Genomic DNA, 11,505 nt, shown 5'->3' with positions numbered 1-11,505 from the left:
CTTATATCATATCTAAAAATAAATTGATCATATTAATAAATTTTCAATCTATCTAATTTTATAACATCAGTTTTTTATAAAAAAATAAAAAAATTAATAAAAACTAATAATAGTTCACCATATACAAAAGGTTTAAAAATACGTAAAGAAAATTCATAAATGCAAACAAAAATTAAGTTTTATTTCGCGCCACACAAAAACAAAAAAAAATAGAAAATAAAAAAATGAATTTTATAAAATAAAAAATTGGCTTATCAAATTAAAACTGAAGGAAATGATAAATAATCAAATCAAGAATACTCAACTATTAGGGGCTTATTTACTAAATTTTAATTGAGCTTTTCGAAACCGAAGATCCTAGAGAAAGAGATTACTTGAAAACCATTCTCCATAGGATCTACGGGAAGTTTATGGTTCACAGACCTTTTATTAGGAAAGGGATTAACAATATCTTCTATAGGTTTGTTTACGAGACGGAGAGACACCGTGGGATTGGTGAGCTTCTGGAGATTATGGGGAGTATTATAAACGTTTTCGCCTTGCCGATGAAGGAGGAGCATAAGCTGTTTTTGATCAGGGCGTTGATACTGTTGCATAAGCCTAAACCTATTGGTGTGTACCATCAGCAGTTGGCTTACTGTGTTGTTCAGTTTGTGGAGAAGGATTACCGGCTTGCGGATACGGTGATTAGAGGGTTGTTGAAGTTTTGGCCGGTGACGAATTGTACAAAGGAGGTTTTGTTTCTTGGTGAGCTTGAAGAGGTTCTTGAGGCTATGCAGCCCGTTAAGTTTCAGAGGTGTATGGTTCCTTTGTTTTAACGGGTTGCGCGGTGTCTTAATAGCTCTCATTTTCAGGTTAGTACTTTGCATATTGAGGCGAAGATCTTGGCAAAACCTTTAGAGTCTGGAACCTTTGTTATTCAGCTTCTTAAAGACATGTGTTGTGTGTTGATTGTCTGTTTCTAGGATTTTTTTAATATTTTTATTTACCTTGCTCACATATATAACTCACCATTGCGATGCAGGTTGCAGAGCGGTCTCTGTTCTTGTGGAACAGCGAGCACATTGTGGTTCTAATAGCTCAGAACAGAAGTGTAATACTTCCCATCATATTTGCTTCCCTGGAGAAGAACACAGAGTCTCACTGGAACCAAGCGGTTCATGGTCTAAGCAAGAATATAAAGAGAATGTTCATGGAGATGGACCCTGAGCTCTTTGAAGAATGCCAGCAAGAGTATGAAGAGAAACAAGCGAGATCGAAAGAAGTGGAAGAGCAGCGACAAAGTAGGTGGAGGAGATTAGATGAAGCAGTGGAAGAGCGTGAAAGAGTAGTAGGAGAAGAGGATCATATGATCACTTCTTAGAAAAATACCAAATCACTTTCTCTTGATCTATCTAATCATATAACAATGATTTAATATATTTTTTTACTTATTATAACTTTGGCTGTCTATAACGGTAAGTACATTTTTGTAGTGCTAATTCTTATTACCTAATAAAATATGAATTTATGTTTACCATATATATGCATAAACAGTTAATTACATTATTGATGAAATTAAGATATCTAACCTATACTAAAAGGCAAATATAAAGGGATTCTAGCATGTCCATGTTGACATATATATTTGGCCAATCAAAACATTTAATTAATACACGTTGGATCTACTAAACTAAACTATTGATTTCGTATGGGCTTCAATGTGCTTCCTCTGGGCTTCGTCGGTTAACACTGGGCTTTGCTATCCTATCGATACAATCTATCGGTTCAATTAAAAAAAAACAACCCAAGACGGTGAACACAAGGATCTAGGCCTCTAACTCTTCGTCTTCACCGTTTGTTCTCCATCGTTTCAGTTCTCTCGATCCACATCTCCACAATCAATGACTTGGACCATCTCTATGATACTCTTTTACTGAAGTTTGAAACGTGGAACATGATTCTGTGACCAACAGAGAAAAATGAAATTTTTTTTATGAAATTTACAAAGTCTTAAACGAAAATTGTTCAAATCAATATAATTCAGTATAATATATATTAACATACATTAAAAAATACAATCTTAAGATACATAATATTTTATATTATTAATAATTATTTTATTTCATCGTATATTTACACATAAGACTATACTAAAATAAAATTTCAAATATGTATCATCTTACAACTATTTTTTCTTATTAAGATTATGGATTGGAATAATATTTTTGGCTGACTTATTTAGTTTTTTCTTTTAAATTTGAAAATATAATTGATAACTCATATTTTTTCTTTACTATTTTTTCTTTTACATTGCTTTTTTTGACCACATCACTTGGTTAATAGCAAACCAATTCGGAAATATTTCAAATTTCGAATTCAGTTCACATCTATTATTCTGGATTGAAGAACTGGTTTTATTTGATTTGATTAGAATTAGTTTGTAATTTTTCTTAATTTACCATGTGATTTGAAAATATGATATTAGATGATCACTTTGCATTGTGTAAAACTAAGTTCTTTAACTCATTTGATCAAAATATTATCATTATAAAATATATGTAGACAACACTAAATGATTAAGCAAATATATGTAGACAACACTAAATGTTAATTAACTTGGATTGCATGTTCTTATTTTCGTTTTTTTCCTTATTTAAAGATCTAGATTTGGTTAACTTTTCCAGCAACTCTAATGGAAGCAAAGAAGCAGTCAACACAGCTCAACCACCACAACCGCCACAACAATTAGCAGTCAACACAGCTCCACCAGCCACATCAATAAGCACTCAAGAAACCTCAGCCTCAGGAGTAACTAATATATTATACAAGCTAAGCAAAGCCGAGCTCAGAAGCTACCAATTGACACGCATTGAGAAACCGGAAGAAGACATCGACCCAGATTACTTGCATTATCTGAGAGCAATAGGTGCATACGACTCAGTTCAACCACAGTCGGCACGAGGAAAGGGTTGTGGTCGTAAGGGTCGACGCTAAAACATCTACCTAATATTCCTAATGCTGTGATATTTGTATTACCATTGCTTCACTAATGTTTTATTTGCTTCAGTATGCTATATTTGCTTGGTATGTTATAATTTGATCTTCTATGTTTGATTTGCTTCAGCACAATATTTTTCTTTTTCCTATGTATGAGATTTGTGCGTGTTTCTAATAAAAAAATTAATTTTAATTGTATATTTTCTAAAAAACTACAAATTATGCAATTAAACATTACAAATCAAACAATTGTTGCAGCAAATCAACCAACAAATGTTTCATTATCCAATATGCTACATATAAAAAAAGTATCTATGAAACTTTACATCCTAGCACAAGAAAAAACTACATTATAGTATTCAATGACATATGTTTTAATATAGCAATATAAAACGTTATAATACCGCGTTTCATAATATCCAGACTATGTATTAAAAAAATGATATACATATGAGCACAAAAAAAAACTTTAGAAAAAGCAAAGTATTTTAATTTATAATAAATAATAAAGTATGATTACTAAAAGACTAATATAAACATTTTTTTCCATCTCTTCAACTGATACCATTTGACTAATATAAACTTTAACTATGTTTACATATAAAATATAAAACAAAATATGAATTAGTGGTATTCTAAACAGAACATTATAATCTTCAGAAGAAATTGCTCTGATTTTACAAATATTTTATAAAAAAAGTCAAATGATAGTAATGATTTTGATGTTATATTTGATGTTAACACAACAACATCATTAGTATAATTTAAACAAAATCATTAATATAATTTTAAAAATGTGAATTAATGGTATTCCAAACAGAACATTATAATCTTCGGAAGAATTTGCTCTGACTTTACAAATAATTCATAAAAATTACTAATAGTAATACATTTCAAATCAAACACAAAATTGAAATAACCCATTTTTTTTTAAAATAAAGATTACCAATAGTAATAAAATATTTCAAATCAACCACGAAATTAAAATATCTTATTTTCCGCGCGTAGCGCGGACAAAAACTCTAGTTGTTCGTAATGTCTCTGAGATCTCCAATAACTGATATTATTAAGTTATTTATGCCAAAAATTTGCATGTTTGACGTTAAAATAATCCGCATAGTAAATTACTTCAAAGGCATATTAGCCGATGGAAATGTTTAGTGATTTTAGTAATTATCATCATGTACATATTTATCATATTATTTGTGTTATCATATACATATATTTATAGTAAATATTATTGATATATGTGAATATCGTGTAATATTAATAGATTGACATCTAAAAAATAAAAATAAACGTTACATGACATATTGATAACCAGACTGCAAAACATGAACTGAAGCATATATCAACTATTTTATTATGGTTTTTGACATTAAAATCTAATAAAATATTATTAAACTCACACTTATACTTTTAAAAATAATATAATAATCAATATAAATAAAATCTGATTATTTAAAAGTATATAACAAATAAAAGTAACGCTTAATTTTATAATAAAATGTATTGTAGCGTGTCAAAATATAATCGATAGTACATTTTACTTTTTTTTTATCGAAAGTAGTACATTATACTATTTAATTTTTAAACTGTACAATTAAACTACTAAATACATCAAAATGGTGGATACAATTTCCATATTATCTTGTATTTTTATCTGAAACGTACATGCATTTTAGAAAATTAGTTCACCATGCAATCAAAATGGTGGAATACAACTTTCATGGTATCTTGTATTCTCCTGACGAATTCCTCATCGTCATTCGTCATCTATATATAAACGGCGATTCCTGCTCGTATATTATATGCTATCCTCTACTAAGCAAAGCACTACTAATGCCAAGAAGAAAGTGTACGCAGAAAGAGAGACGGCCGTGAGAGTTTGAGCATTTATATGAAAAGGGAAGGGTAACCGTAAGATTTAAGGCACTCAGATCACAGCAAGAAAAAGAGATTGAAAATCTTGAATGTATTGTTCATTGCGCATAAAGAAGAAAAAGAATGAACTATATCTTTCGATTAAGTGTATGGAGAGAAGTGAAGAGGAGGTTTAGTTGTATTGCTTGTTCTACTCTCATTGTTTTTGAGTTTATTTATATTCTTAAGAAGAAAAGTGAATTTTCGTAAATTAATAATCGCTTGATTTCGTGAGTAGTTATAGTTTCAACCCAACTCTATATTTTTTTAATGATAGAGATGAATTTTGTTCTAATATATATCTGTATAACAGAATTACATATAGAGATAGATTGGAGATGGTTTTAAAGATTATGTTTCGGCTTCTCTTTGTTCCATGTTGATTTTTGACGGAATGTTTGTACATTCACGCTCGCTTCTCTCATCATGTGTCTTTCAATTTTGACCATTTAATTTGAATTTGACGTTTAAGTTGAAAGAGAGAAAAAGAGTGAGATAAGTCATATCAAAACATAATATTTACATCCTAAGATAACCTCATGATCGGATCAGTTCAACTGGGAGCTTCAAAGAGTTCATGTTTCTTGGTTTCAGGTCATTTTGCTTCTTGATGAGTAATTACATGGCTAAACAACAGAAGCAATAAGAAACAACATTCTACTCCTTAGCCAAACATCTTCAGAAATAACTAAAACTAGCAGCAAAGCCACAAAATGGTTAAACAAGTCGGCAGTACCTTACTTAATTACAGGATCTATTATAAGTTATGGCCTTTTCTTTTAGCTGATGCAGTTAAGATCAGTGTTTCTGGCTTCTTTTGATTGGAGCTTGCACGCTTTCTTCATTCTCTTTGCTGCTTGGACGAACCCCACAACAACTTGAAGCTCATCCATTTGCTGTATATCATTAATCATATCACAATGTTAATACATTTTAAGATAAACCAAGTGGAGGCTCAGATGAATATTTATGTACCTGAGACATAAAGTGTCTCTGAACAATGTCAATTAGGTGTTCCTTTGATGGATTTGGAATTGCATCCGCCTACAAAGAGTTAAGTCAGAAGCAAGCACATTCAAAGAAGAGTTGTAGATCTCGAGTAAAGAGAAGTTTATTTCTTCTTGAAATCAACTTACGAGGTCGAAATGCCGCCAATATTTCAGTAAAGCAGGCATGTCTAGTTTGCTAAGATCAACCTTCTGAGTGAATGCGTATAACATCACATCAGTATACGTAAGATTAGACGCATTATGTTCAATGGTACATGGACTTTATCTCAAAATTTTGAATGCATACCATGTTTTGAGGAGTAAAACCAGAGCTTTTTGATTGTGAGTCAGATGATAGAGACCAGCTCGTGGTCTTGTGAGATGACCGCGATGATCTCTGCCTTCTTTGCTTAAGTGTGTCCTCAGATGCTGGAAAAGAAAAAACTTGTCACAGAAACAAGACTGAGAAAAATCAGTTAAAAAAGGTTTACTGATTTTGTGTCCAAAGAACAATATGCAAAGTCTTGAAGAAAGCAGAGAATCAAACGTACTCATATCAGAACCATTCCTCTGCGTGTTATCGAAATCAAGATCATCGTCATCTTCGTTTCCAGTAGGAGCTTCAATGACACTAAGTGCATTCCTCTGTAACTTTACTTCTATCCCATTTGTCAATACCTAAAAGACAGAGAAAAACAAACCAAAATATTTTACTCCACAAACAAGTACTGACATATTCATTTAAATAAGTTTGAGAAGAAGAATAGATACGATATGTTTCCAAATATAACTTTTTCTTTCTGGGAGACACGAACCAGTGGAAGCCTGGAAGGTGATATCAATATTAGTAAAATATATTCCTAGTACTGAAAAAAATCGTAAAGATTATTTCAGTGAGTTAAAAGTTAAAAGCCAGAATACAATGAAGTTACTCCAACTGGTCCACTCCACATACACAGAGAGACACAATAGAAAAGAACTTGCCGAACAACTTATAATATAAACTAAACCAACCAAAGAGAAAAAAAAAATTGATAAAAGATAGTCGACAGAAGTGACATTGCCTGGGGGATGATAATGACTCGACTAAAAAAGAAAGAACAAAAAGAAACCCTAAAACAAATGATTTATCATTAATCAAAGCTAACTAAATTTCAAAAAGAAAGATGATGGAGAGTTAGATAACAGTCTCATATTTGATTATGATGTTTTTTCAACAGGCGCGAATAATAAAGTTACCTTTGTCTGCCTAATTAATGTTACAAACTCAAAGATTCCCTAATAGATGATTCCTGAAATTGAGCCTGAATCTCAGCAAGAATCATCATAGACTAGAAACTATGTTCCCGAAACTTTATTAGGTGCAAAATAATACTTCATCCGTTCCTTAATGATAGACTTTTTAGAAAAAAAAATTGTTTCGCATAGATGTATTTTTGTGTTTTCTATGAAAAAATTATAACTTTCAAAAAAATTAATTGATTTTATTGAATTACTATTGGATAAAAGTTATTGAAAATTAAAAATGACAGAAAACGATACATTTATTATATTTATTATGATAATTTAATATGTTTTCTTAATATGTGTAAAAATATTAAAAAGTTTATTTTTGTGGAACGGATGAAGTATTTATTAAACAAAAAATTAACTAAGAAAAAAATATCAATGAAGCCCTCATGAATAATAACCTAACTACCTAATAAAGGTATAAACCCCAAAATGCAACGGTTGAACATTGCAACAAGAGATCAAATAATAATGGCGAGTTAACTGCTAACATACATGCACGAAGCTCAATCGCCAGATTTAACATTAGAAAAAACTAAAGTATTTCACATTCTTCACTCATGGTTCGATGATAGATCAAGGAGATACAAGTCGCTGAGAAAGTTAATGAATCTATAACTAGTTAATCGAAGCTCATTGATTATATAAAGTAATCATTTATGAAAGACATTCCCAGAACTAAATAGATTGAATTCAAATTTTGAAAAATCCAGAAGTTGCAGAGTAACTCTAGATTAGATCGATTACTTAGGGAAAACACACAAAGATTATATTTTTACCATAAAGGAAATATTAAAATTTGATTTACTAACCAGCCAATGCCAACCACCGAGACCGACAGCTTTTTTAACAACACCTTGAAGTCCAACAAGCACCGACTTGGTACGGTTGTTTCCAGTCACCACCACTTTCGTATGACGTGGCAATACCGATAGCTCCTCCTCGCTACTGCTCTCCCCGCAACAAAAGCTCTGTATCTGCGGCAATCCTGAGCTATCCACAGTTTCCAACATTCTTCTTCTCTGATCCGATTAAGACTTCCTCCAAGTTCAGCTCTCAACACTGCAACAAGATCCAAGATCATGCATTGGGAGAATCAGATGATTGAATGCAAATTATTTAGTGTTTGTCCCACAAGAAGAAGCAGAGAGTTAGAGAAAATGAGGGAAAAGCAGAGAGAGAAACAGAGGAGTAGTAAAGAGGAGGAAGCGAGGGAAAGAGGAGAGAGAGAGTGATAATAAGTTATTAACCATTTATATCACGCCACGTGAGCATTGTACTGAAACTATATGCGTTATGCTGAAACAGAACCGGTTTATATATTTATTTATTTAACCGTAGGGGTACTTTCCGTAAATTTTGAAACTCAGTTGACCTGAATGGTTGACTCGTGTCTAATAAAGGGAGGGATGTTTGGGACCCGTTTAGTAGTAAATGACGATCGTATCCTTCTTCACGTAACCTCTTTGCTATTTGAAATTACATAGCTCTGGATCAATTATTTGGCCATAACTTGTATGGATGGGGCCATTGTCATAATAGCCACAGTTTACAGTGTCCACCACCCCCACAAATAAAACCGTCCCCATATTTGGGGAAACTATCAAAGCGACCCCTCACCAAACAACCTGCTTCAATTATTCAAAGCTTTTAATGCCTCACCCCATTCCCCCCCCCATCAAAAATCAAAATCTTTTACTATATACTTTTGGAACATAAAGCTATAAATAAATCTAGAGACCAGAGTAGGTTGTTTGAATTAAATGAACGTTGGTTTATCGGTAAATAGAGGATTAATTGTAGTAAGTTGTAAAACTTCCAGGGGTTTATCAGAAAGTTCTTATAAGTCTGTCGTCCTTTGCAGTTTGGAGGGTTTTGTTTGAAGCAGACTGTGTTATTATAATCTTCGTCATCAGGTATTCAGGTTATAACTTCAAAATCAAACGGACACATACATCTCTACCGTGTTTAAATGTTGTCTACCATGACTAGAGGTTGATTGTGGATAGTTTTCAAATTTTTCTTCTTGGGAGCGCACGAATTGTTTCTATAGGAAGTCGAGCTGTTTAGTTTAACGAAAGATCTAAGTAATAATGATTCTAGTTTGTTGGCCAAGTGTTGTGACGCTAAACTCTCTTTTGTTGAGCTTGGAGGAGTTTGGCAAGCTTCTTTGTATGAGATAACATTGAATTTAAATCTACATTGCGATCAAAAAGTTTTATCTCCTCTAGTTCACTTTGCTAATTACTATTTGAAAGCAATGAATTTGATGATGTGAATTATCTTATGGGTGTTTTTTGTGGTCTTAATTGGTTGCTCAACTGACAAATGCAGTATCAGGGAGTGTTTTAATTTAAATTTTATATAAATAGTATGGAACGAGACAGAAGTTTTCTGGCTCTAGTTGATTGGTAATGTATCTTACGTTATATATGAAGCTAAACCTTAACAAGGCTTCAATCTTATTGTTATCGATCCGCTCTGGTCCATCATAAACCCTCATGAGTATCTTCTACTATAGGCTACCAATTTACCCGAAGTAAGTCAATTGCTTGTCTTTGTTACTTATATAATATGTGAAAGGAACTTCTGTTTGAACAGCCATGTGTATGTATGTCACAGCCTGCAGGACCACAACATAGGTAATTACTTGGACAAAACAAATTAATCATAGGCATTCCTGGAGATTTTTGGAGGAAACCCCCAATTTGAGGTACACTTCAACAGCTTTGATTCATCTTCATCAAATTTAAGAGTGTTTATATTCTTGCTATACAAGTTCACTGATTCTTTTTCACTTGGACCTTTGTGTAGAGATACTAATGAAACATGTTTTTTTTCTAATGAAACATGTTACCGGAGCTCAACCTGCTCAGTGGCTTGAGGTATTTGCTAAAGAAATGGAAGCTGGATGGATTCGAGATACTTCTTATAAGACTAGTGGGGTGCATCAATATGTTCTGGCCAAAAGAATACTGGGGCCAAATTTCATGGTGGGGAGTGAGGACAGTGAGGAGACCTTTGGGAAGCATCAGAAGGTATTGTTTGTTAAACGACATGGCTTGAAGGAGCAAAGGAGCCAACATTTAGAATCTGACGAGAAGCCTGACACAACTACCTTTAGATTATTGTCTCATATAGTCATATGTCAGAAATGTACAATTATCTTTGTTTTGACATCACTGTACCATCAATTTAGTAAGCTTTTTTTTCTCCTGTCACCGCGGATGTTTCAAATATATGTATCTCATCCAGTACAGTAAGATCACATACTATAGTTATATGATAATATCACACAATTCGTTAGATTTAATTTATTTTAATAACAAAATATGAATAACTAAAGGCAAAAGCATGTAAAATGAATTCAATAAGTGACTGCGCGTTGCAAGATCATATACCTGCTTTGATGGGTCAATGTGTGGGGGCAAATCCACTATCTCATTTTCCTACTATGTTCCCCTTTTGCTATGTTCAATGAACCATGCAATTTTCAATTAAAAAAAAACATGAAAACTAAAGAAAATCATGACCATTGAAGAGAATGGTCCAATAATGATTCCAAGTAAAGTTGATATGCTTACAAATATTGTAGCTATTCCAAACGTAAAGGTTTCCTGTTTGTGTGAATAATATATCTAATATATCTAGGCCTTAATAAACGTAACGATAGTCCAAACATTTTCCTGTCATGTTCAATGAACCAATATATCTAGGCCTTAATATACGTGTGTATATATATATACGATTCGATTTAATTGAAAAAATTGGTCACTCGTCTGGACGTTCCGTCATTAGGTCTATACGATCTGCCTCAAGGGAAACTCAGTTGAGAAATTTGACAAGTAACGCATTTTATCGTCCAGATCTTCAAATCTTTAGTTCTTAATAAATGGGGAACATGAGATGATGAGTGATATGAAAATCTATAAAACTTCTTTACATTTTACCAAAAAAAAAATAATAATAATCTATAAAACAATTTGGTTGTTCTAGTCGCACAGCTTAATTTGTATATAAGCTTAACATCCTATTGGTGGCATTGACGGGGATCCTGGCCGACTGTATTCTGTTGTTTCGTATGTATCAATTAAACAATTATTTAATTTACTAAGGATGCAAACAAAGTAAAAGAAGAAAAAAAGCAATCATTGGATAGACAGAACATGATAATATACAGATTACAGACACACTAACCAGGACAAAAGTGAGCCTTTCTTTTGTTTTTGTTCATACTAGTCTCTATAGTGACAATTAAAATTTTAATTAACTAATTCATTAACGTTTATGAGGCTTAAAACAATTTGTTTTCTATTAATATGTC

General features: G+C 32.3%; 2 protein-coding genes across 5 annotated transcripts; one reads left to right on the top strand and one right to left on the bottom strand.

Moving 5' to 3' along the window:
- Nucleotides 1-326: 326 nt before the first annotated feature.
- LOC117127839 (serine/threonine protein phosphatase 2A 57 kDa regulatory subunit B' alpha isoform-like) lies at nucleotides 327-4,257 on the top strand (the record flags this gene model as incomplete). The annotated part of the gene is given in 2 exon segments (XM_033278541.1): nucleotides 327-854; nucleotides 1,025-4,257. Coding segments are annotated over 2 exon segments (867 nt in total), but the record flags the coding sequence as incomplete, so codon positions are not given.
- Nucleotides 4,258-5,380: 1,123 nt separating this feature from the next.
- LOC103842651 lies at nucleotides 5,381-11,367 on the bottom strand. 4 transcript variants are annotated; one of them, XM_009119302.3, is made up of 6 exons: nucleotides 7,994-8,813; nucleotides 6,443-6,569; nucleotides 6,199-6,320; nucleotides 6,039-6,101; nucleotides 5,878-5,946; nucleotides 5,381-5,798 (listed from the first exon to the last, which is right to left on the bottom strand). In XM_009119302.3, exons 1-6 carry the CDS (start codon nucleotides 8,192-8,194, stop codon nucleotides 5,682-5,684), a joined length of 699 nt encoding a protein of 232 aa, XP_009117550.1. In that variant the 5' UTR covers nucleotides 8,195-8,813; the 3' UTR covers nucleotides 5,381-5,681. The 4 variants fall into 4 exon arrangements, with proteins under 4 accessions (XP_009117550.1, XP_009117548.1, XP_009117549.1 ...); XM_009119300.3 differs by having other exon boundaries at nucleotides 6,199-6,335; nucleotides 7,994-8,738; XM_009119301.3 differs by having other exon boundaries at nucleotides 5,389-5,798; nucleotides 6,039-6,098; nucleotides 6,199-6,335; nucleotides 7,994-11,367.
- Nucleotides 11,368-11,505: the final 138 nt, after the last annotated feature.

The sequence above is a fragment of the Brassica rapa genome, chromosome A09 (assembly GCF_000309985.2).
Source record: "Brassica rapa cultivar Chiifu-401-42 chromosome A09, CAAS_Brap_v3.01, whole genome shotgun sequence".
NCBI classification, from domain to species: domain Eukaryota; kingdom Viridiplantae; phylum Streptophyta; class Magnoliopsida; order Brassicales; family Brassicaceae; genus Brassica; species Brassica rapa.
Note: the sequence above shows the minus strand (reverse complement) of the source record. Positions and strands in the feature narration are given on the sequence as shown.